The 25,564-nt window shown below is 43.1% G+C and overlaps 3 protein-coding genes and 1 long non-coding RNA gene across 15 annotated transcripts in view; 1 reads left to right on the top strand and 3 right to left on the bottom strand.

Annotated features, from left to right (window-relative positions):
* The window catches only part of C12H9orf153 (chromosome 12 C9orf153 homolog), a 30,731-nt gene extending 28,090 nt beyond the window's left edge, over positions 1–2,641 (bottom strand). For all 10 annotated transcript variants that reach the window (XM_032308698.1, XM_032308695.1, XM_032308696.1 and 7 more), the window contains exon 1: positions 474–2,641. The gene's annotated coding sequence lies outside the window, so the exon portion shown is untranslated. The remainder of the gene's footprint in view (positions 1–473) is intronic.
* A 2,538-nt stretch (positions 2,642–5,179) lies between these two features.
* On the bottom strand, positions 5,180–17,899 carry ISCA1 (iron-sulfur cluster assembly 1). 3 transcript variants are annotated; one of them, XM_032308708.1, is made up of 5 exons: positions 17,703–17,899; positions 11,460–11,513; positions 8,242–8,289; positions 7,303–7,430; positions 6,556–6,843 (listed from the first exon to the last, which is right to left on the bottom strand). In XM_032308708.1, exons 1-5 carry the CDS (start codon positions 17,781–17,783, stop codon positions 6,777–6,779), a joined length of 378 nt encoding a protein of 125 aa, XP_032164599.1. In that variant the 5' UTR covers positions 17,784–17,899; the 3' UTR covers positions 6,556–6,776. The 3 variants fall into 3 exon arrangements, with proteins under 3 accessions (XP_032164602.1, XP_032164599.1, XP_032164600.1); XM_032308709.1 differs by lacking the exons at positions 11,460–11,513; positions 17,703–17,899 and adding exons at positions 9,057–9,076; positions 10,035–10,988; XM_032308711.1 differs by lacking the exon at positions 7,303–7,430 and having other exon boundaries at positions 5,180–6,843; positions 8,242–8,347.
* Positions 17,900–17,978: 79 nt separating this feature from the next.
* On the top strand, positions 17,979–19,258 carry LOC116571023. Its single transcript, XR_004277654.1, has 2 exons — positions 17,979–18,702; positions 19,017–19,258. It is a non-coding gene; the product is annotated as an uncharacterized LOC116571023 (long non-coding RNA).
* Positions 19,259–21,782: 2,524 nt separating this feature from the next.
* The window catches only part of TUT7 (terminal uridylyl transferase 7), a 59,097-nt gene continuing 55,315 nt past the window's right edge, over positions 21,783–25,564 (bottom strand). The window contains 1 exon segment of the mRNA XM_032308694.1: positions 21,783–22,864. Coding sequence (XP_032164585.1) covers positions 22,797–22,864 — 68 coding nt within the window. The 3' untranslated portion in view covers positions 21,783–22,796.

Genomic DNA, 25,564 nt, shown 5'->3' with positions numbered 1-25,564 from the left:
CCACCATGCAGTTTGGCCCAAGGGGAGCCGGGAGAGGGAGCGCTCTACTATCTTCTGATCACCTCCTCTTTCAAACTGTTGCATCTACCGGGGCTGTACACTCCCAGGGCTGGGTGTGAGGACAGGCAGAGGGAGAGGAGAGCCAGGTCAGGGCTCAGAGTCAGTGGGAACATGGTGGGTGGGGAAGAAAGGCAGGAAGAGGGCAAGGCTGCTAAGTGATGGCCCCAAGGGAAGAGGGGGGCTGGTGAGTTCAGTCATGGCCAGCTGGGACCAGCTTCCTGCTGACCTGCTGGAAGGAGGTCTGTTTCCCAACCCTGATTGGTAGATGAAGCCAGCCACCACCTCACCCCTCAGCACCAGCCTCTCCAGTCTCTCTGCACGTCCCACCTCACCCCTCCTCTCCTAGCCACGCCCACGCTGGCTGAAATTCCCGTTCTCTCTTCTCTCATTATGCCCTTAGGGGTGGCACTTACCACTTGCTTTTAATTGTTTATGTGGCCATCTTGTTCAGGAACCGGCATGTCTGGGAGCAGGGCTGGGTCTCATTCATCGGATAGCCCTTGGGCTGGCCTGGATCTGGTAATCCTAATGCTTAGTGTTGGTAAATACGCATTGTGACATATGGACCTCCTCAAGGTCACAGAATCAGCTGCATGACACGAAGGGCCATGGGACTGTCTTCCTGTCGGAGGGTGATGGGTGGAATGCGGAGGCTGGACGTTTTAAAAAGCGGCTGATTAAGTAGTAAGTTAACTGACAAAGTAGTAAATTAAGTAACTGAATTGTCAAGTTTTCCCTTCTATAGATATGGAAAGATGCAGAAGAGAAATGGAGGCAGTTACCGGAGACAGACGGCTTCCTACCTCTGCCCACAAGGTCTGGCTACAAGTGGACTGGGGCTGCGCTGGGAGGAAACGGAGGGAGAAAAGATCTGTTGTAGCACCAAATTATGTCGCTGGGCTTTGTTCCCTGACAAAAGTGAGGGTTACGCTATATATTTAACTTTGTTTTACCTGTTTCTCCCAAGTCCTCAGAAGGAATTTTGTCTGGGTCTGTTGAGTGCAGTCTTTTGATGCTTTTTCTCCTGTCTGATGCTTTTCTTAAACTGCCCTCAATTGTTCATTAACAACCATCAGCAGACACATCGTCAGTGGCCAGTCAGACTCCACCAGCATGGGTTAAAGCGCAGCAGTAGTAACTATGTAGGCCATGCCTCCTGCTGATGAAGATTAAAACTGTATGCCTTGACCAGACACACGAGGACACATGCTGTGTGACTGCGGGGCTGAGGTGCCTAGACTGGACAAGTCCAGAGACAGGAGACTGGCGGTGGGTCGGAACAAACAGTTAGTGTTTAATGGGTATGGAGTTTCAGTTTGGGAAGATGAGAAAGTTCTACAGACGGATGGTGACGGTTGTGAAGGTACTTATGGCCACTGAACTGCACCGTCTAAACTGGCTTAAATGGTAAATTCTCTTCTGTGCAGTTTACCACAAAACACATTTCCTGAGGAAAGGCAAGGCCCTGTGCCACTTTCTGTGGCTGCTCAGAGAAGGGCCATGCAAGATTCCCCTCCCTGAGATGTCAAACTGGGTCTATCTGAGAAGATTCTGGTTCCAGAATATTAGGGTCAAAACGACTTATGGGCTGACCAGGTCGCCTGGTTGTGCTGGGTAATACAGTGGGGACTGAGCTGGGCACCCAGCCACCAAGGAAGCTAAGTGGAAATGGGGCTGGACATCCTTGAGACATTAAGTATTTCACAATATTGAAAAGTATCAGACAGTGCTTAGAGTTAAAACTGGCAGTCTGAGCAGTCCCATCATCTCAAGGGTGGCAACATAGCCACATCTTGGGCCGATCAGAAGCCCTGAACACCGTGGTGGGGCAGTCGGTAAAAACAAACACAAGTGCGAATTATCACTTAATACAAGCAGGTACTCTCTGGAGATAGTTAAAAACCTTCCTACTCAAATGTGGTCTGCAAAGCATGAGCATGGGCTTTACTTGGACCTTGGCTCAACATGCAGAACCCCAGGGTCCCCTAGACCTTTGGGATCAGGTCTGCACTATTAACAAGATCCTCAGATTCATTCATACTTTGAAGTTTGAGGATTGCTTGAAGACGTGGAATCTATGGAGAACAATAAACACGTAAAGTTATTTTAGTAATCCCTATGGCCAGTGTGGGGCTCAAACTCACGACCTTGAGATCAAGCGCTGCATGCTCTTCTGACTGAGCCAGTAAGGCACCTCTAAACGTGTACTTGACAGTAAACAGGTGGGAATTACCTGTTCATGGAATTAAACCTATGATGCAATCCACTAGGGTTATCAAAGACCTAGGGGAATTTTATTTTGGGGCGCTATCTCTGGTACAGAGCCCTTGCTGTGGGGAAGATTCTGTTGTCATTCATGAGAACCCTAGCCTTTACCGAAGGTTTTGGTGAAGAGCAAGGGAGACAGTCGCTATGGCATATCCCACTGTGGCTCACCCCCAAGACAGCGCCGCATCACAAAGGGACAGGGTAGGTGGATCCCCAATCCTCTAGCCCAAGGAGGGATTAAGACATATCTCTCTACATGGGCTTTTCTTTCATTTCTAAGATTTTATTTAAGGGGGTGGGAGAGCATGCACAAGCAGAGGGAGCTGCAGAGGCAGAGTGAGAAGCCCTCTTCCTGCCGAGCAGGGAGCCTGACATGGGGCTCAGTCCCAGGATCCCGGGATCACGACCTGAGCTGAAGGCAGATGCTTAACTGACTGAGCCTCTCAGGCCCCCTGACATGGGAATTCTCTTAACGGCTAATTAGCTACAAAGAGAAAAACATTTCTCTGTATGATTATATTTGTGGTCACGTAGAGAAATAAGGAAATCTCCCCCAGATTTTAATATGGCGCAGTAACTTCCTAATTGAATGGAAATATTCCTTTCCCTAAACTCTGGCTTTGACTAAAAACCAAAGGTGTAAAGGACTAAAACTACAAACTCTTTTTAACTCTAACGTGCATGCTGTTTATGTGTAATTAGCTCATCAAATTCCTCCAAATCCTGAGACTGTTCCACAGAAGGGGCAACAGGCTCAGAGAAATCACCTAACCCGTGTATAATTATGGGCTCTGTCGTTTTGTAGCCTTTTAACCTGGGATGGGTTAGGTGATTTAAATCCAGGTGTATCTCTCCCCAGACCTACAGGTTTGCAAGCCGGCATCTCATGAACCGCTGAACTGAGCCCCCACATCAGGCTGGTTACATGTGTTCACCCTTGAGGTGACGTGATCTGGCGGCCCACAGCACGTCTGCACTGAGGCACAAACTGGATGCCTGTAAAGAGCTCTGCAGGCTCCACGGGCCTCACCGCTGACGGCATGAAAATGACCACGCGGCTTAACATCACAGACTTTTCGCATTTCCTGGTCTCAGACATCAAAACACGACAAGAAAGGCTGTTTTTTAGAGGTATTTCCTGATGAATGAAACCTAGGAAGTACTGGAAATCTTACGGACGTCTGATCTAGTAGGGATTTTTCCAAACGCCACCCACCTCTTCCTCTTTGCCAAAGAGAAGATCATTCTCATGGGGCAGAGGACAGAGAGACAGCAGGTAGCAGAAGAGTGCTATAGCCTCTGCCTCCTGAAATCCTTCCTGGGATAGTTCAGCCACTGGAGTGGGCTTCTAGTTTGCTCTTCTAACTAAAAAACCATCGGCCCTGTCTCTGCGTGACGCTCCCTCCACAGCAGCTGATGTCCTCCATGTCACATGGGGGCACTATGAAGTGACCTCTCAAGAGGGTCCACCCATGGTCTGAAGAGGAGCTTGGCTGAAATGGGTAAGAAAAGGATGTGGCTGCTGCAGTCTTTTTGTCAAAAATAATGACAACATGACTGGTGTTAAATGAACACCGAAGAAATGATTAAGCTCCGTATTCAAAAACCTTTTGATATTGTGCAAGACTAAAACAACAGAAATCCCCATTAAAGTGTTGCTAGTGTGATTAGCCAAGGGCCACAACACCACAGCCCTGCTGAGCTTGGTCTGGTCAATGGAGTCTTGCCGACGGCACGTCCGAAGCCTCTCACCGGTCTCCCCCTCAGGCCCCACTCGGGCTTCTGCAGTACCACCTCCTGTCTTCCTCGTTGGCAAGCTTTCTCCATGCTCCACAGGCAGCCAGCTAGCCAGACACTTCTGAATGCAGATGCTTTCATGGCCCCCTTGTAATGACTGAGTGGTTCCCCGCCTGTACAGAAAGTGAAAGCCCCAATGTTCTCTGTCCTGTTGCCCTTCTGCTTCATATTCTTTGGAGAACTTAGCTTCCTACATGCTTTCAATCCTTTTTAGTTTTGTCTGTTCTCTTCCCTCTTCCCCTAATCTCTCAGGGTTTTTAAAACTTGGCCTAAGTGTCACGACCTTGAAGACAACTTCTTAGAAAGCGCAGCCATCTGGGTGCTAGAACATGCAGCATGGCCCGACTGCTAGGAGCACAGGCTGGTGCCTGATGAGGTGGGCGGTCACTCTGACCTGGCCGCTGACCGTGTTACTTAGGTCCACTATTTTGGTCACGGCATGCTTCGATTTCTCATCTATGAAATGACAGGAGTCAGACGTACCTCACTGGCTTACTGTGAAGGTTGCATTCAAACAGCTCCTGGCATGGAGCAAGCAGGCATTACATTTTACCTACTGCAACACTTAGAGCGTTCTCTTCATTGGTGTCTCATTTGCCAACCCTAAGATCTCTTGGGGTCGGGGAGTAGCTCCAGTCATCTGTGAAACCTCAGAGCAGGCGGAGGGCAGGTGCTTATGAACATGCCTGAGGTGAACATAAAGCCTGGAAGACAGATCTGGAAAGAGCATTCCAGGGAGAGATTATGACACGAGAACATGAGAAGGAATCTGTGTGAGAGGACGGAGGAAGCAAAACAGGGAGAAGACAGGCTGCAGAAGAAAGGGAATGCTGGCGTGTCTGGGGCCAAGAGAAATCCCAAATGGCTCTGTCAAAGGGCTGCATGGAGAACACAGCAGCAAGATGATGATGCAACAGAATCTGGCACAGAAAATGCCTGCTGGTGACGACACTGGTTAGAGAAAACAGCCATTATTCATTAGTCGCTGGAAGAGCTACTATTCCCAAATCCTTCTTCATTATAAAGAAAAAGCAATTTTATGATCACAAAGAGGCCATGTTCTTTTTTTATTGACAATTCAATCTCTACATACGTACAGTATTGCACAGATAATAAGTGGGCTGACAATCATTAACAACGTGGACTCAGGAGCACGTACATACAGCTACTGCTCGGAGCGGTGGTGTACTCTGTGCCAGGTACTTCAGTAAACACGACGGACATAAATAGGACGGCGACTTCAAAACAAAGTCAGCTTTCAAAAAAAAGCGTATGAGTCTTCTCTTAGAACACTTAATATGTCAAACCCAGGAAAACCAGTAACTAAATGGCAAAAAGAATGCCTTCAAAGGAAAGTTGGTGACGAAATGTTAGGTTAAGAATTTCAGTCATTGAACTTGAGATCCAGAAAGTGTACATGTATTGAAAATTTTAAGAAAAGACCCTCATGTGCTGCTTCAAACTGATGACTATATTTAAAAGGATATTTTGGGGTTGCTACAAATGTCTTCTCTGCTAGCATAAACCACTGTTTCAAAGTTCTAAGGAAACAAGATGGTAATTCACATAAGTGGGTTTTAAAATAAGATTCTTCTCACTCAAAATAAAATAACCAAAGTATGAGCTTCAACAAATTACAAAGAAACCTTATCAAAATGCCAATCAGATGAAGAAGCCAGACCACACACTGACCTTCACTGACTGCAGAGCTAATGTCCCCTACACGGGCGGGAGGAGAGAGTTGTCCCAGCTCTGCGGCTACACAGCCCCCTGGAGTGAGGATGGACGAACTGGGGGCTGCTTTCCCCCGGTACGGAATCGAGGGGGTGTGCTGGATGGCTTATAAGACACCAGCCTGAGATTCAACCTTTGAGGGGACGTTTTGGGTGGCAAAAGAAATGGATTAAAAACAGTGGGTGAAGTCTTTCTTACCTTTTGATGCCATCGCTCAGAACTGTTCTGCACTGCAGTCAAGGAAATCTCTGTTCGATACTTTCATCTACTGGCTGGTGTTGCTAAAGGGTAAAGCAAATGAGGCATCTGACAAAGACATTTTGGATACAAATGTAGAAATGCCGTGTCAAGTTTGGGCAGAAAACCAGTGCAGTTCCACGTCACGCCCGCTCTCAGGATCTTCTGCCTCCGAATTTTACGAGCCATCGATCTGGTCGGGAAATGCACGTTCACGCCACTCTCAACAGCAAGCTATGGCGTGCACACGTATTAAAAATACTTTTCCTGAAATCCTCCCAGGTAGACAGCGTTCATGAAGCTGGTTCTAATAGAAAGGATGCAAGACAATTAAGTGCAGGGTAGGATTTTTTTTTTCTTTACAGATCAGGAAAATGACCCAAAGAGAGGAATGGCTTCTCGTTTTCTGCCTCTAAGAAGAATACAAGTATCGCTTCTTCTGGAATCTAACACACTGGCTTCACTTTCAAAATGCATCATTTTATTTTCCTTGTAAGGCAGTCATACATTATAAACTTTAAGCACGTGACAGTCACATGATTTCTTCAGTAAGCCCTAGGACTTCCATGAGTGTTGTTGGAGCTTACAGCCAGAGTAGTCAAATATTAAAGCTTTCTCCACAGCCACACGTTCCTTTGATGTTTGGGTTATTGAAAACAAACTCACTGGATAATTTATCTTCAACATAGTCCATTTCTGTTCCTAAAAGTGTTAGCTGTGCTTTCTTTTCGATGAACACTCTGACTCCTTGGGGAGAAGAAAACACATGTCACATAAAGCCTGCAGGTCTATGGAACCTGCTGGTTCAAAGCACAAGTGAACTTTTAAAATAGTTAACCACTGACAAAAGTCTAACAGGAAGCTTCTGAATCTATCTCATTATTTCCTTTAAGAGCTTTAGTGCTCAGTTTCCTGTCTGTCCCTTTTCCACTCAATGATCTAAGTCAAACACAGTATTAGGCCTGACAGGTGCAGAGAAGCATATTCCATGACAGTTCCACGCAAAACTAGAATTTGCTTTTCACTGTATTTCACCCATTTTTCCAATTTGCAACATGAAGGAAAGGCGTATATTCTGAGACTTCTGTAAAAACAGAGTCAATAAATGTGTAAAAGCCTGCATGGACATCTGTACACATGACACACTGGAAAGCAGACACACATACACAGGACTGTGATACACGGGGCTGGTGTCATGAGGCCCACGAGTGCAACGTGGCCATTTTCTTCTTCTGCTCATGGGCCGGAAAACTGGCAGTAACGTAACTCCCTGGAATTACGCTGGTAGAGGCTGGTATCTTCATAAATATTACTGGTCTAAGAAAGCTTTCTTCCTTATAAGAAACTGAGTAATTACTCAAATATAAACTATATATAGTTATTAGAAATCATCTTCAGAAAGATTTAATATTTAAAATTTAAAAATTTAATATTTAAGGTATTTAATGTAGAGATCTAAAAAACAACACAAAATGTCATCATTGGTCAGTAACTTCACTTTAAAACAACTTGATAAAAACAACAACAACAAAAATGTCATCATTGGTCAGTAACTTCACTTTAATGAGATGAATTAGCTAGGTAATAGCACAGCTCTGACGCAGAGCTACCACTGAAATACCCGTGCTAGTGCTCTTTGAAGTTCCCCCGAGGCCGTGACATTATTTTGTTCTAAATAGGTTTTATCAGATTATTGGGTAGGGCCAGGGGGCAAGAGAGAATTAGAGCACTGGCATTTTTAATAAAAATTAAAACACAGATTCTTCAAAAGCACGAGATGACATTACTTATTTGGTATAGACGTCAAATTGCTGCTTCCCAAAAGATGGATGGTTCGGTCTGAAGTTTCAGCATTTAACATCTTTCTGCAATGATTATCTTTTCTAATTGAAATAAAACAAATGATAAGAGCATACCCTCTGGAGCCAACCTGAGTAGGTTCAACTTTTCCCCAGGCCACTGAACTAGCCTCAGTGACCCTCAGACAAGCTATTTCACCTCCCCATGTCTCAGTCTCTTAATCAGCAAAATGGGGGACAATCCGGTACCATTCTCACTCAGCTGCCGTGTATCAATCATCTGATACATGAAAGTCCATCAAACCACCCTACCTCACAGCAAGCACTATGTATGCTTGGAACTCACCATCTTGAACAACTTCTTCATCAGAATCTCCTTTTGTCTTTGTATATTCTAGAGTATAAGAAAGGCCATTACAACCCCTGGTTCGGACACCAACTTTCAGACCTACCTGAAAAAGCAGTGTAAATATAAACTTAGTTTTAAAGTAGTGCATATTAAACATTCATAAAAACCCTGGCTATTTGACATTTGTTTCTTCATAAGCTTAAAGAGATATTAGATTTCTGGCTATGAAATATCCCACCAAGAAGTATAAGTGGAAAGGGAAACAAGCATTTAAAAAATTTAGCTATTTAACAAACAGCACTGCAATACTAGTGGGGATCCTAAAATAAAAACAACTAAATGCAAAAAACCCAAAACCAGTCACTACCACTCTACGGAAAACATTTTTTTTTCCTTTTTAGTTCCAGTCCTTGTCATAGATACATATAATCTAAACACAGGCTTTATTATAACAGGAATAAGTCTTAATTCTCTGATTTGTTTTTGCCACTTAAGGCATCATCCTTCCATGTGATTAACTGTCCCAATTATCATCTGCATATAATGCCTTGGCAGTCCACTATACCAATGCATGTTAACTACTTAACCCTTGCTTTTGGCAGATTAGGCTGGGAATAATATTTTTAAAGGAAGAGGGTTTTTTTTGGCTTCTGTTTTTTAAAGTAAGTTCTGCCCAATGTGAGGCCTGAATTCACAACCCCCTGATCAAGAGTTACCTGCTCTACCAACTGAGCCCGCCAAGTGCCCCTTAAAGGAAGAATTTTAATTCTAAACATGAATAATCCCTTTTTTTAAAGGAAAAAGAAAAGTACCTGATGGCACAGATGACTACCTAATAAAAAAATTAAAAAAAATTAATAAAAAAGATTTTATTTGTTTATTTGACAGACAGAGATCACAAGTAGGCAGAAAGGCAGGCAGAGAGAGAGAGGGGAAAGCAGGCTGCCTGCTGAGCAGAGAGGCCGATGCAGGGCTCTATGCCAGGAGCTGGCATCATGACCTGAGCCGAAGGAACCGAGCCACCCAGGAGCCTATACCTAACAAATTCTCAATTCCTCATTTCAAGAGATGTTCTCAGGAAGCTTCCCTTTGTTTAGGTTCAGTGAGGTCCCTAGGCCATCCCCTGGAAACCATCCTGCCTTTACACAGGGCCTTAATTCTAATGCAGAACTATGCAAACATTCTCAAGTACCAGAAATCAAAAGACTGCAGCCCGCAGAGATGTTAAGAAGTTAAAATGGGACCAAAGTGCACTTTTAAAATATCAGCCTTAATCTAATGTCTATCTTAATGTGATTTCCTAACAATATCTACCGAACATCTAATCTTGGATCCTATCTGCTTTTTTGAAGTATACAGTAAAAGTATTATCACAAAAAGTAGGATTTCGCCAAGCAGATGCTGATTCTCTTAAAAGCAGCAATGTATATTTGCTTCAGGAAAGTAATCATGGAGCAGGAAGACACTTGGTGAGAGCGGGAGCTAGAATGCTAAGCTGCCTGGGAGTTCTGAGAAGCAGTCCGACTGAAGTCTCTTCTGTCCTTACCAAGGAGAGAGAACTGTGGTCTTATTCACTCCCAGAGAGAGAGAAGAGAACGTGCGGGGCGATTCACACATTCAGCGTGACCAAGAAGAAACCATCTAGCTGGAATTCTGGAGCACATGTCCTGAGTATTAACTTGACTTAGCTTTTATCATTATAAACAGGAAGACTCAAGCAAAGCAGGAGGTCCAACGACTAGGAATGAATACAGACACTTACAGAAGACAGAAAATACAGCTTTAGGTACCTGGAGTTTGGAAAAGGGACTGCTCGCGCCAGCAGTGACACCCCATGAGGCGTGCGTGCTCCCTCCTCTTCATGTCACTGCCATCCCTCAAACCTACACGCAGCTACACTAGCGTTTCATCTGGCCCGTGTATATATACTCTTTCCATCAGTCTATCCTAACGGGGTTGCCACACGGATACATTTTAGCATTTAGTAATTCTTAGGAAGAATGTGCCAGAACTTCATTACACTGTAATAATGTAGGTTGTACAGCAGAACCTAGACACCACTCCAAAGTCTAATTACTAAATATCAGTAGTTTAGTACTTGGATGTAATTTACAGTATTCCACAGGCAACAATGCCCTAAGGTGAAAGGGAATGCACACTCCCCATACTCAACAGTTTTGTGTCTAGGAGGACAGCCTACAGGGGTGCACTAAGTCAGGCGCACAGGCTTAGTCCTCTAGAACAATGCACCTGACACGCTACAGACACTAAATATTTGCTGAACGATATTGGTGGCAGCACTAGATGTAACCAACCCCAAAGACCTTAATATGGGGCACTGGCTAAATAAATAGAACCTGTTCAATAAAATACACTAATATATCCAGTCATAAGAATGATAAAAAAGGTGGGTCTTTCTGTAATGCTCTGGAAAGAACTTCAAGCTATATTATTAGGGGCAAAAAGCAAAGCGTAACCACAGCATGTACGGAATGCTTTCTCTAAGTAGGGAAGGAGATGGACACACAGATGTTCATCTCAGGAAGGACACTTAAGAGGTGGCCCCTTAGAAGGCTGAAAGACAGCCAAGAGTTTGGGTCACAAAATGACGTCCTTTTCCCTCGATACCCTGTTATATTTTATTTGAGCCTCTAAAAATCACAAGCGGGGACGCCTGGGCGGCTCAGGGGGTTAAGGCCTCTGCCTTCGGCTCAGGTCATGATCCCAGGGTCCTGGGATCGAGTCCCGCATCGGGCTCTCTGCTCAGGAGGGAGCCCGCTTCCTCCTCTCTCTCTGCCTGCCTCTCTCCCTACTTGTGATCTCTGCCCGTCAAATAAATAAATAAAAATCTTAAAAAAAAAATAAAAAATAAAAATCACAAGTGTATTTTACTTTTTAAATAAAAATCCCTAACCAATGAAAACATACTGTGTATCACAAGATAATTCATTGTGAAAATACAACTTCAATTTTTTTTTTTTTTTAAAGATTTTATTTATTTATTTGAGAGAAAGACAGTGAGAGAGAGCATGAGCGAGGAGAAGGTCAGAGGGAGAAGCAGACTCCCCATGTTGCTGGGAGCCCGATGCGGGACTCGATCCTGGGACTCCAGGATCATGACCTGAGCTGAAGGCAGTCGTCCAACCAACTGAGCCACCCAGGCGCCCCCAACTTCAATTTTTTTACTGAATATTCATCTGATTGGTTTTACTTACGTGTTCGGGCTTATCTTTAAGAAGCTGTTTTATCTTGTTTACTGCTGAAGGTGTCTGAAAAAAGAACAAGTTATTAAGTTTTTAGCTACAATACCTGCTTTCTTTAAAGCCTTATAGTTCCTAGTCTTTTAAGACTATTCAAGTCTATTAGCACATTTTGTCTGACAAATTTATATTCCATTCTTGTCTGAGTACCTTGTGGCTTTTGTACATAAACACATGAACTCTCCTCAACTCAAAACATCCTATTTTTATTTTTAACATATCTTCTAGCAATATCCTTTGAATCTTGTTCCCCCCAGTCAAGATCGGCTCCCTGTCATCAGTTCTCTGGTTCTACTTACATCACAAACCTATGTTTGCTGGGCAGCCTCTATTCTGTGCTCCTGCTGCATGCTCGGCAACAAGACAATCCCTGACACAGAGAAGGCGCTCAGTAGCCAAGAATCAATCAAGGAATCGCTGGGGAAGCAAACCTTCAGGCAGTTTTCCTTTTGATTACTATTAACTCTACTGTTTTTGTTTTGTTTTGTTTGTTTACCCCAAATCTATTTCAAGCCCATTAAAATGCAGAGAGGAAATAAGGCAGCAGCATCAACCCAGAGGGTGCCTCTCATACCAGTCCCACCACGCGTTCGCACAGCTACTAAATGTGGCTTAAAATATCATCTCAGGATATCCGGATGAACAGAATTAAGCTAGTCAACTACAGAAACAAGCACCGGGAGGCATTTTTCAGGAGCAATGCTGTTTAATTACCTGGCCGATTCGTCTTCAAAATGAGGAAAGCACCAGGATGTATTAGGTGTATGGGTCAGGATCACCAAGCCCCCCTTCCTGGGAAGAGCAATTTTCCCACATCTACTGTATTTCTATCTTGGGTCCTGTCTGCTTTTTCACGGTGTTGTCAGGGACAAAGTCTGTTCCAGGGCATTTCTGCCCTACTTCCTAGCTGTGTCCAAGCCTGTTACTTGGCTTTAATGGGGAGAACAGACCCTCCTCCTCAGGATTCTTGGGAGGATTAAATAAATGAGTTCACGAAGTACATTTACAACAGTGCCAGGCACAAAGAGCTCAATATAAACCTGCTACTTTACAATGATGAGAGCATATTAACAAAGAGATCATGTCCTTCCTACTTTATTAGCTTAGCTGGCAATGCTGTGCTGATCCTCCAGTTTTTTTTATTGGCATTTTATTGGTTTGTGGAATCCCAGAGTGGACATTATGACCTATGACTTGGAAGTAACTGTAGCCAAATCCCAAGCCTGTGCTAAGGGAGCAGACCAAGAGGATGGCCTCCAAGTGTGCTCTTGGGTCTGTCCAGGGGGGTGCTGGCCAGATGAAGATGTGGAAGCAGAGTCCGGACCCAATTTAGAAAAGCCATGAAACCAATTTAGAAGGCTGACACTAGGATTTTTTAAAAACACAAACAAGAAGAGAAAACAATACAATGTATTACACTAAATAAAGATGAATGTTCAGTGAAACTATGACTTCAGTTATTAATATACAGTGGGTATACACATATATACTTATTGTGTGTAACTATAAAAGAAAAAAAAAGGTTAAAAAAAAATCACCATCAGTAGTGATTTATAAAGGCCTTTCCCCACAATTCTACCAGAACAGGAGGACAATAGTGGAAATAGGGAGCAGTATGCCAGAGAAAGAAGGAAATGAAGAAGAGAATTACTTTTTTTTTTTCTTCTTTTGAGATCACAGCATGTCAACCTCAAATAGTTACAGGAATATTCCTGAAGAATAATGTTAAAAAATGCTCATTTACCCTTCTAAACAAATGTCAGTAAAAACTAGCTTCTGCTGGTCTCATGGTCTTATTTCCCATATTGAGCCCTGAAGAAATTAATCTAATTACTGTCAAAGAGCAAAGGATTTCCGATAAGTTTAAAAAAAAAAAGCACAACCGTGGGAAAATATTTATTGCAAGTACAACTTGCCCTGTAATGCTGGGGAGTCAAAGGTGATGAGTGTTCACTGCTACAAGACCAAAACAAAAGTCAGGGAGTACACACCACTCTGTCAACAGCCCCACGCGTTTCTATCTCCACATGATTATTAAATTATCAAATTTGATTTTACAAAATAATGTTTTTTCTTCTTTTCCCAACTCTTAGTAGAAAACACACAGTAAACAAAAACAATTCATAGAGTGGTCCACCTATCCCAAAGTGGTTGACTTCACACCCCTACACTGTCCAGGGAAAAGTAACTTGTGTGCCTGGGAACTGTCATCATAGGAACCAAAATGAGTCTTTCTTAATTTTCGTCTGTCAGGCCAAAACCAAGCATACTCCACTGGCAGAGTGTTACTGATGGAAACCCAGCAGAGTAAGTACTTAAGGGGAAAGATACAGATCTTGTCACTTTCTAAGTGAGGGATTTGCTTTTCAGAACAAGTCAGAAGGACAAAAAGGGAACATGTGGCACTTGAAAAAAAAAATGCTACTATAAAAAAATACTTTCTGTATCCTCCTGGGCTCTCCAGTCTTTGCAGGCTCTGGCAACTCTGCAGTAAGTACACTCAATCTGGCCAACAGTCCAAAAACTTCACAACAACATGCTGCAGGCCTGGTAGCCTCCCGTTTCCATGCACTCCCCCAAACGACTAAGACACCTACACTTTTCTAAGAAATGTATATATAACTAAGGACTTATTCACCTGCAATTTGGCCAATGAATTAAAGTTTAAGATTCCTGAAACTCAATGAAACAGAATGATCGTTTTTAATCTACTCATAGGTAGATCATAGAACAAGACAAAAGGCCCTTAAAAAAGATCTTTAGTCTGTTTTGGTATTAGAAACTTCTCATCCTTAACACTGTATTTCCTTAAGTAATTCCCCAGGCAATTTTAATATTCTGCTGCTCAAGAAAACAAAACTAAAACCAAAGCTAACTCCATGATTATGTATACGAAACATGTGCCAACAACTACAACCTATTTTAATTTCATTACAAATATGGCATTTTAATGTTTAAAAGACGGCAAATAGCAGCCAATGAACAAGTTACAGTATCTTTCAACTCATTCTTTTAACAGCTACAGGTGGCATTATGATGTTTTCCCTTTTGTCTTTTCCTAGTCATCTCTGTGTGTGTATATTTTGTGGCCTTTCTCATGTTTCTCATAATACACATTAATAAACATATTAACCATTTACTGAGTACCTTCCAGGTGTTTAATGGTTTATATGCATCATCTCATTCTTACAATTCTGTGATTTAAGTATTAAAGATTAAATAACTGATAAAGGGACAGTAAGTTAAGGAATGAAGAGTTAGGACTCCCAAACTTTAAAAAAAAAATTATTTACAGTGACTACATAATAGGTCACCAACTGGATCTACTCTAATTTATTTAACTATCCTCTTATCGTTATACATTTAGGCGACCTGCAATTGTTTCCTGGAGAATGCCCTGTAAATTGCCTAAATATACAAATTACTGCTTGATCACTGCTCCAAAACACTTCTGGTACTTGTCCTTCAATGAATTAACTGGGGCTCAAGTAACATTGTTTCCTCTTCCTTCTCAACCAGGTGCCACTAGAAAGTTAAGTCTTAAAGCGCTCACTGCACATAATGAATTAATTTCTGTCTGTGCATGAAGAATGATGCTGGCTGTGTACCATCATTCTCTTACAACTTTGCACTTTATGGACAGGTGTCCATAATCCTAAATTATGATTGCACTAACTCTGATCTGTAGGATGATGGAAATAAAAGCCTCTGCCAGCAGGGTAGTGTTAGTTTTCAGGCTTTCATCATATTTTACTCTGGTTCCTAAAAATTCAATTTCTTTTGTCAATTCCTCTGCAGGTGTCCAAAAGTACTCACTTTGAAGTGGTGGGGTGGAGACTTAAAACATTCAGCCAAGAAACCATCTCTGGTTGCAGAGAAGTGTTAAGCGCAGCTAGCTGGTCACCAAAGTAAGCCTTCTGTTCCAGCAAACCATGAGTCCTCTCCTGGACTAACATCAGTTAACGCGGATACCTGGGCGCTGACAGCATGGAACCATGTTTTCATTTCATCAACTCCTTTTCCTTTTCCTAGCCTTTTGATGACCTCTGCTGGCCACGTAGGTACAGCACTTAGACAAGTTTGCACCATGTCAAATTACTGATGTGAAGTTTATGTATCTAGGTAACACTGATCTCTTCCTACCCATTTTATTGAATCATTTCTGGTTTCATTAGCTTTTATCTGTATTCACTCATTAGCCCTTTGATCACCTTCCTGCTTCTGCACTCCACAGAACATGCTAGGATTTACAAGGTTCATGCCAGGGTCTTGGGAGCAGGGAGCATATGCTGATTAAAATGACTGCAAGCCTGCTATGCAGGCTATGGGTGGAAAACAACCAGGACTTGCATTTTCTCTGGCACCAGCTAAGACTACAGGGAAAGAAACTTTTAAAGTTAGCTAGACAGTTAAACAGGCTAAGTTCACACAATGGCCTCTGGTAAGTTAATCAAACACTTGATCAAAGGCAACACAGAGCCCTTGTGAACTAAGAACTGACAAGATGAAGAACTGACACCATTCTGTTAGCAGAATAAGCCCGGTGACAGGTCATGAAGCAGGAGCAAGTGCAGAGAGCGCAGGTCTGAGAATGTCAGCTGTTATTATCCCTGGTAATTCCAGGGGTGGCAATGGCCTGGCCCACAACTATGTCCCTGGAGGGTGGGAATTGGGTAACTCAATTTATTTTTTGTCCTGAAACACAGGACGTCTTAAATGTCAGCTGAATGACAATGATGGGGAGGAAGGGAATGACTCAGATTCTGAACAAGCAGGTAATATGTTAAATGATGGACAAAGAAAAGGCAAAAAAGCATCTCCTCTTTCTGGCTCTACCATTATCAGTAGTAGAATTCTTTTCAGTTCTCAGTATTTTTTGACTCAGACTGAAAGACACAAAGTATGACCCAGGCCCTTCAGTTCTTGTGATTTTCAAGACAGTGGGAGAATTCTCAGATCTGATGATGTTATCTTCTGGACATGAAAACAGGGTTGGTGGCACAGAAAACAGGAATATAGAATAATCAGGATAACCTGTACCGGCTGAAAAACACTTATCCATTATAAATATGAATCCTCCCACCTGATCACAACTTCCTTCTATCAGTTGAAACACTGATTTTCTGACAACAGGCTTTTTTATAGCATTAGCTTGAATGGAATCCGTGATCCAATTCGACTTCCCACTCTCTAGATGCGGAATGCTTGCACAAAGGCTTCTCCTTAACCAAGACTGGGGTGAGAAGAAGGCCGAACTGATTCATAAGCTCTCCTATGAAATTCAACCCTTTCGGAACGGCAAACACAAGTGACCGTCTAACTGATACGGAGTTTTCTTGGGGTGAAATGTTTTCTAACGACAGAGGTGATGGTTGCACAACACTATGAATGTACTAAATGCCACCGAATGGTACATTTTTTAAAGGCGTAAATTTTTTTGGTATGTGAGTTTTCCCTGTTAAAACAAACAAACTGCGCAGAGCACCAGGGATCGCGTCTGCGTGGTAAACCCTGCGGCGACCGTGCGCTGTATGGACTCCGGTGCCTCCCCAGGGTGTTCAACCTTTCACCCAGAAAACGCCCAACGTTCACTCAGGGTAGAAATTTTTATCCTTCTTTGTCCTTCGTGAGAGCCGACTACGGCCGAGGCCCGCTGGAGGGACGGAGGGTGTTTCAAAAAGCCTCCCCGACGCCAGGAAGGAACCCTTTGTGCACTACAGCCTTGATCTCAGTGAGGGGTGGGCTTTGTTGACGCGGTAGCTCTCACGTCGCTCGCCGCGCTCGCCCCGTCGTCCCCCGGCGAGCTTCCGCCCTCCCCGCGCCCCTCGAGGGCAGAAGTCCGGGTTCCCTCCCCCAGCTTCCCGCTCCTCGAGCTCCTAAGGGCCCGCGACCCGAGCACAGTCGCGGCCCCGGCTCGCAGCGGGCCTCCCCGGGGGCCCGGGGCTCCGCGCACACGCGGCGCCCCTCACCGCCCCGCAGACAGCGGCGCTCGGCCTGCTGGGAAACGTAGTTCCCGGGGCGCCCGGCTCCCACAGAGCAGCCCCGCCCGAGCTTGTTTATCTCCCCAGCCAGGGCACCGAGGGCAGGGCGGCGACGCGGCGGCCGCACAGCGGGCCGGGCGCCGTGCCGCCGTGACCTCCTCGCGGGGGCGGAGGTGAACCAATGTCACCCGTCCGACCGCGCGCCCCGACTACTCACCAGGGTGAGGGCGGCCCGGGTGGGCTGCAGCTTCCTCTTGCTCACAGCCCGGACAGTGGCCCGGACTAAAGAAGCCGACATCCTCGCCGTCCCGGAGCCCCGGTGCCTCGGGCCGAAGCTCGGCCACTTCACCCTCTCTCCATGGACACGGCGGCCGCATTGACGCCACAGGCTCCGGCGCACGGCGCCCCACGCCCCACCCCGCCCGGGCCCGCCCCGCCGCCGTCATTGGGCGGCCGCATGAATGACAGGCGGAGGGCGGGGCGCGGCGCTCGGGCTGTGGGCACGTGACGCGGGGTATTAGCGCGAGGCTGGGGTGCGTGGGGGGTGTAAGGTAGTCTTCCGGGGGCTGCTTAGGCGCGTGGTGGGGAGTGGGGTTTGGGCACGCGGAGTGGCTGCTGGCTTGACTCTGGAGGCTTGTCGCTTCCCCGACCTGTCCGTGGGAAAGGTGCGGCGTCACTGCTTAGGAACGCTGAACGCGAGAGCTGGTGTTCTCCAGAGCAGAAGGGTTCCGAGGCCCAGGCGCACGTACTTGTCTTCCTTCCTGGTCGAGCTAGACGCTTCTTCAGGCATAGACTTACCGCAGGGTGCTGAAATAAACCACCCGAACACACCCCTGCTCGTCCTCCCCTCACCGCGTGCTGACTTGAAGGGCTGTTGGAGGTTGGTGCTAATACAGCTTTCGCTTTCAGGGGCTGACTCTGGAAGCCAGCGCCCTCCGGGGATGTGACGGGGCAGCTCCGTCAGCCCTCAGCGAGACCCACGGAGTAGACTCGAACGAACACCTGTTGTCCGCCAGACCTTGCCGTGGCTGCTCAGGGGCCTCTGCCTTATAATTCTGCTTGTTAATTGAAATACACCTAAGCCTGGTAACTGGAGAGTCCAGGAAAGAATGAGCGATCCTGGGAGGACAGAGTGCGGCAGGGTTAGCGCTCCGGAGGGCAACCTCCCCAGAGCTGGCTTTTCTCATGGGCGGCAATTCCTCGCGGCGGTGCTAGAGGTAAAGGGAAAAGGAAGGTCGGTGGGGCGGGCCTGGGGAGGATGGACTCTGCTCAGTGTTTCCGTGGGGAAAGAACTAATCAGCGAAGTGTGTTTTAGAGCCCGGTGTCTTTCATCTGCTACAGGATTGGAGAGTTCAAAATTCACTTAAGTGATGACAGTAAGAGAAGGGTTGTTTTTGCCTCTAAACCCGGCTTAACACAAAAGACACGGTGAGATTAGATGATGGTAGTATGGTGGGTTTGTCTTGGCTTCATCGGACTAGCTGGGTGATTTGGTACAAGGTGTCTTACTTCCGATGCCCTTCTCCTACAGACACTGTGAAGATTAAATGAAAGGCCCTTGGAGGACTGTATGGCACATAGCTAAGTACCAGCAACTCAATAAACTGTTGCTAGTTGTTCAGAACCTATCACACCAAGAAGGAATCCTAATGTAAACAATGGACTTTGGGGATAATGTTCTGTCCACATAGGTTCATCAGTTGAAAAAAATAAATACCCCACGCTGGTGCAGGATGTGGATAGTGGAGGATTTGGACTTGTGTTGGGACCAGAGTATACAGAAACTCTGCACTTTCCATTCAGTTCTGTTGTGAACCTGGAACTGTTCTAATTGTGTTAATAAAATGTACAAAAAAAAAAAAGATGCCATGTCTGATTCTTAATTGTTGAAATATTGTTATGTAATTATGTAGCACTTTATAGATTTCAAGAGCACCCTTGGGCACACTTTCTCATAGCCTCACAATTTTAGAATAGGTAGGGCAGGAACATTGGGACAACTAGTTTAAAAGTGATGCATAAACTCTGGCCTTTTAGTATAGTGAATTAGAAAAGTAAAAAATCTAATCCTAAATTTTCTGGTTCAGGATCTCCCCATGTATGCTTAATTCTTTCATCTATTTCATACACACTACTCAGTTTTTCACTTGGTTGGCTGTTTTGCATGTGAGTGGTAAGTCACATAATCTACTTAGTGGTGGGTCAGGCATACTTAATGTTATTTGAAACTGGTGCAGGCCCCTGAGATAAACTGGCCTTAGGGGATTTTTGTGACTATATAAGAAATATGTGGGCTCCCTTATCTCAGGGCAGCAGCTGTCCTAGGGCGTCATGAGGTGGGTGTGGTAACTGTTGAGGGAGTTGACAAGCTGTGACATTTAGATTTCCACCAATAGGTTAAAAACTTAAAATAGGGAAATGTTCAACATAGTACTTCGGGCCTTAGTTTCAGGGTTTTAGATATTTAAAAGTGTTTTTCCTAGTCAAGACCTCACTTGATCCTCGCTACTCTATGAAAGGGCAGGTGTGACTTCCATTTTATAGGCACGGAAACTGAACTGCCATGAGGTTAGGAGGATTGCCACACTCTCGGCTGGAAAACTGGCAGAGCCAGAGACCCTAAGTAAGCCTAGAATTCCACCCAGGGAAGCGTGCTAAATTTTTGACTGCTGTTGTCTAAACATGCCTACTTTCAAAGAAAAAAGAACTAAGTACATCTTTACAATTTTATGGGAGTTTGTTGAATTCTGTGAACATCTGAATCTGAACTTTTTTTCTTTCTTTTTTTGCCTGTAACACCATAAACCCTATTTACCCAGGATTTTTTTCCCACTCAGTAAAGATTTTTTTTAAGTAGAATCATTTGTGAAACACATTTGAAAATGAAAAGTAAACTGAAGTTACGTCAGAACATTTTAGTGACATCTCTAAGTGTGCACTCTGCTGATTACTGTACACACTGAGCAAGGGATTAGAGTAGACGGGGCTGTAAGAATAGATTTCATTTTATGTGTTCCTGGGAGAAAGAGGAAATTGTGCTAGTGAAGCATTTGTGGAGCTTGCGGAAGGACAGGCCAGCTGCATCTGAACGATAACAAGGAGCTGGCCTCAGCATGGAGCAGATGCACCTGTCCCGGCTGGGGTGCTGAGAAGGGGCTGTGACCAGCGCCCAAGTCAAGGGTCATCCATTCTTCAGGTCTGGCAAACACTGGTCACTGTCCCATTGATCAGTGTGAGGGACTGAAATTTACCCAGGAACTAGAATAAAATGTAGGAAACTTTTTAACATTCTTAAAAGCATATAAGGAAACATGGTTTCCATGAAAAGGAAAATAATAAGAATAAACTTGAATGAGAGGAAAAGGGAAGGTGGCTGAGGTACGCTGAGGACGATTAGAAGTGAAATGATGAAATTCATGTGAGACAGAAAACAGCAAAATGACATAAAAAATCCAGCCAGTCATGTGGAGATTAAATTTGAGTTCTCCTAGGATGAAGGAAAAAGATGATGGAGAAATAATGAAAAAAGACAAATGTATTTTTGAGGTAAAAAAAAAAAAAAATTAACATACTTTTCCAAGTTGGAAAAAAACAACCCAAAACCAAACTGGGCTAGGGAGATGCATGGGATTTGCTTCTGTTTTAGAGAAAAGTCACAGACAAAAAACTTACAGGGAAACCTCTGCTGAGGTATCCAAGCAGAAAAATGAAATCTGCAAGGAACAAAAATTAGGCTGGCCTCCGATTTCTGCTATCATGCCAGAAGACAGCATTAATAGCTTTTCAAAGAAAGTGTGACAAGAATTGTGTGCCCAGTCAAGCTCATTTTCATGCTGAAGGCAAGAGAAATCAGAAGAGCAGCTTCTGCCCTGGGTACCTAATTCATGCGGTTAATTCAGGTGTTTGGGTTTGTCCAAACTGAGTAAGGAACAATCACCAAACCCTTCTACCACAACTTCCCAAATTCTGTAGGTAATTTTGATAGGATTCTTCTTTATCTGGAGTATGTCTTCAAGTAGGTGAAAAGAAGGGCTCACAGGTGCTATTTTCTGAGCCCTCTGCTAGCCGGGAACGCTCGCCCAACAAACACTCTCCCCGTCCTTCTCTGTCTTCATCCCACCAAGCCGGTGCCTCTCCTGTGGGCCCAGTGCTTGGCACACAGTGGGGTCAATGCTCGAGCACGAGATAAAGTAGAGGGAGCACGAGATAAAGAGGAGCAGATTTATACTGCCCTCACTCCTTCCTCTGGTTTCCTCATGAAATTTAGGACTCTTGCTAGAAAGTAATGTGGATAAAATTACAGGTTGAAATTCTGGTTTTATTTCAAAATGATAAATAAACCGAGGCATTGTTCTGACCACATTCTACTTCTGGAGGGTTTGTGGAGTTAGAGAAACAGTTCCGGGGGGGCTCCAGTCAGACCCAGAATGACACCAACCAAACTTGTGATTGGCAGAGATGGCCTCTTTAATCCTCAGGGATTTTTAAAAGTTCTCCACCCTAATTTCCGAGTATCATAAAAAGTAAAAAGCTTTTCTGTTTTGTCATTTTTCCTTTGAAAATGTATTTTAGCAGCAAACAGGACTCCTTCTTTTCCTTATTTCATTTTTTTTTTTTTTTTTTATGAGCACAGTAATTCTATGTCAACTTACTTAAAATTAGGGAAAAAACCCCAGAGCCCCTCGGTGGTGCTGCTTGACCCACGGAAGGCTCGCATGAATAGGTGCTCATGTTCATGTTGTCATTTCTACAAATATCAATAAAATATGGTTTGTAAATTGTAAATACAGTAGTAGCAGTTCACACATATTTGATATGCTTTCACACAAGGATTCAGTAAACAATAAATATAATTTCCCTTCTTCAAAACAAAAAAGGGATTTGTAGGTGAAAAAAAGGGTTAATTTACTCTGGGTGTATCAGCACACCACTTTCAGTGTGCTTTGAAAGAATTAAAAACCATGAAATTGTATTCACTGAATACTGGCCCACAGTTATACTTTTTTTTTTTTTTTTTTTAAAAACCTGGCCTAAAAAAACAAAACAAAACAAAAAAAAAAACCTGGTTTAAATACATACATCATGGCTTTCTCTTAAAATCCTTACATCTATGGGGATTCGTGGTACGTGGGACTGTACTAAATTTTTTTTCCTCATTAACAATTTCATTAAGTTAAAAAAAATCTGACATTTCCCTTAAATGTTAAGTTGAAGCCTGATCTATGCTGCTATGTCCTGTGAAATGAACCTAATTTCAAAGTGAATGGGAACGCCTGAGTGGCCATTTAGAGTGCTGCATTTTTTCCTTCCCTCATGATTCCTGCTGGGTCCTCTTCGCTGAGGCTTTTCCCTGAGTCATATATTTACTGGAAAGGCTACCTAGAGGGGGGGAAAAAAACAAAACCCAACATAAATAAAACAAGCCTCACTTTATCACAAAAGCCATAAAATTACTTATTATTATTACTTATTTACAGAAACTTTTCACACTGGTACTGGTCACTTATTTTGAATTGAGTAAGCAAGGCTAGATATAAAAAAGGTATGTAAGGAACATGATCTATTAAACACAAACCTAGTCAAAATTCTTTCTAAATGCAGGCAGGTTGCTAGAGTGACATCATTCTCATCACTGTTTCCATGTTGGTGCAGAGGGCCAGGTGGACTTTTTGAAACCTCTGCTTTGCATACATCAGTGTCTTCACTTACAACCACACAGGACAGATTGCAACAAATTCTTTGGCTAAAAATAAGTATCTTGCATCCTTACTTTGCAGATATGAACCTGTGAATGGTGACATTCTAGCAATACCTTATTGATACCAAAGAAAAAAAGAAATTTATTATATTTACAGGTAAAGGACAGAAATGTGGATTACTAATTAAAGCCACACTACAGAAGACTTAATTAGTTTTGTTCTGGAGTATAAACAAATAGATCACTGAAAAGAAAACTGATAAATTCTTATGTTTCAGAAAGTAGTATATGACAAAGGTTGCATTTCTAACCAATGAGGTAAAGTGGATTGTTAAATAGCTGGTACTGTGTCAAATAAGTCATTTTGGGAGGGAGAGCGTGTTAGTTTTCTTTCTTTCCTTTCAACATACCCTTCCTCTCCGCTCAATTCCAAATTAATTACAGAATTAAACATAAAAGCACCAGAGTATAAGAAGTATGATTATTTATATAATCTTGGGGTGGGGAAATTTCCTAAGCACACCACCTTGCCCTATGAGAAAGATTAACTGAGCTTAGTACTAAAGCAAGTCAATAGAGAAAAGATGAACACCGACATACAGCTGGGGAAAGAAAAACTGACATACGAAAGGGAAAAAAAAAAGCATATGAGTATATATAAAAAACATTTAGTATTAATGAGTGATCAAAGAAATGCAACTTAAAACAATTTTTGATCATCAAGTTGAAGGAAGGTCAGAAGGACAGAGAGGTAGGTTGGAATTTTGCTAAATGAATAGTCATAGAAATCTTACCATAACTGAGGTATGCAAATAACTTAAATGTTCAAAATTTGTGATATGAATGACTAAGTATATAATAGACACAACAGAATACTAGATTTGCATAGAAGAATAATTACTAATACAAAAAGTAGGTTATAAAACCACATGAATAGTATTTTCATAGAAACTAAAAATTAAAGGGGCGCCTGGGTGGCTCAGCTGGTTAAGCGTCTGACTCTTGATTTCAGCTTAGGCCTTGACCTCAGGGTTGTGAGTTCAAGCCCTGTGTTGACAAACAGTTTTGTAAAAAAACCCACTAAAAATTAAAAACAAATGATAAATCCTATCAATCCAATGTTTGGTACCTCATTGTCCTTATCTGAAAAAATGTGGCTATTACACCTACCCCCTTGGAATTATTCTAAAGATTAAATAAACTGATACAGGTAAAGCAACTGAACAGTAGCTGGTACATAGAAAAGTACTCAATACATGTTAGCCATTATTAGTACATCGATGTGAAAAGATGGGAAGACTTTATTTCCCAAACCCAAGTTGTAGTTATGCTCTAGAATGAAGTATAAATGGCTTTTATTTTATTCATTTTTGCTTTAACTATCTACATTTATTAAAGCAAACATATTAAGTAAGCAAATAGAAACTTATGCCCCCCAAGAAGCAAACTTCTCAAAGCAGAGCATCCAGATAATCAATGTACAGTGAAAAATGAGTGAAGAAGCACAGCACTCTCCCGTGGTATTTATACTCCAGAGCCTCGAATGGTCTACAGGCAACAAATCTTTGATATTCTGAACTGCCCGAAGTATTGAGGATAGATTTATCATTCCAGGGACAAAAGTTTAGATCACTACACCTCGTATTTCACACACAATTCATAGAGGTTCAGGATCTAACCAGAAAAAAATAAAAGTTTTAAAGATGTTAGAAGAAACTATAGATGGATATCTTTATGAACTCAGGGAAGAATTTCTTAACGATGATCCTAAAATCACTGAGTGACATGACCATGAAAACTAACCATGGAAAATCCATCACCGATTACCTCAAAATTTAGAACTTCAGAGTGGCAACAGACACAAGCTGAAAGACAAGATATGCTGGAGGAAGATATCTGGAATGTATATAATAAAGGAGTAGTATTCAGAATAAATGAAGAATACAAATTAATAAGGAAATGATAATGCAACAGAAAAATAGGCAAACGATAGGTATAGGGATTTTACAGAATTCCACCTGGTAACAAGCACAAAATGGGCAAATGATATGAACAGGGAATTCACGGAAGAGCAACTCCAATTGGCTAATAAATATATAACAGTATCACCAGAGTCAAGAAAATATACATTAGAATAACACCAGGGTATTTTTCACCCATCAAATTTGCAAAAATAAACACTGCTGTTGGGAGTGGCAATTATTTCAACGAATCACTTGATAACCTAAGTTGAAAATGCACATACACTATGACTCAACAGAGTTTGACTTCAAGATACACAAATGACAAAACCTCTCATACATGCTCAAGGAGCTTCAGATGAGAATGTTCAGTACAGCACCGTTTATAAGAGCAAAAAACCAAATGCAATCTAAATGCTA

The sequence above is a fragment of the Mustela erminea genome, chromosome 12 (assembly GCF_009829155.1).
Source record: "Mustela erminea isolate mMusErm1 chromosome 12, mMusErm1.Pri, whole genome shotgun sequence".
Taxonomy (NCBI): domain Eukaryota; kingdom Metazoa; phylum Chordata; class Mammalia; order Carnivora; family Mustelidae; genus Mustela; species Mustela erminea.
This window is presented reverse-complemented; position numbering and strand designations above follow the sequence as displayed.

Excerpts from the sequence above, each read along its gene's own strand:
- ISCA1 (XM_032308711.1), bottom strand. The coding sequence starts at position 17,783 with ATGTCGGCTTCTTTAGTCCGGGCCACTGTCCGGGCTGTGAGCAAGAGG. Across the intron at positions 11,514-17,702 it reads CCCGGGCCGCCCTCACCCTG|ACACCTTCAGCAGTAAACAA; the intron begins GTGAGTAGTCGG and ends TTCTTTTTTCAG. Across the intron at positions 8,348-11,459 it reads TTAAAGATAAGCCCGAACAC|GTAGGTCTGAAAGTTGGTGT; the intron begins GTAAGTAAAACC and ends CTGCTTTTTCAG.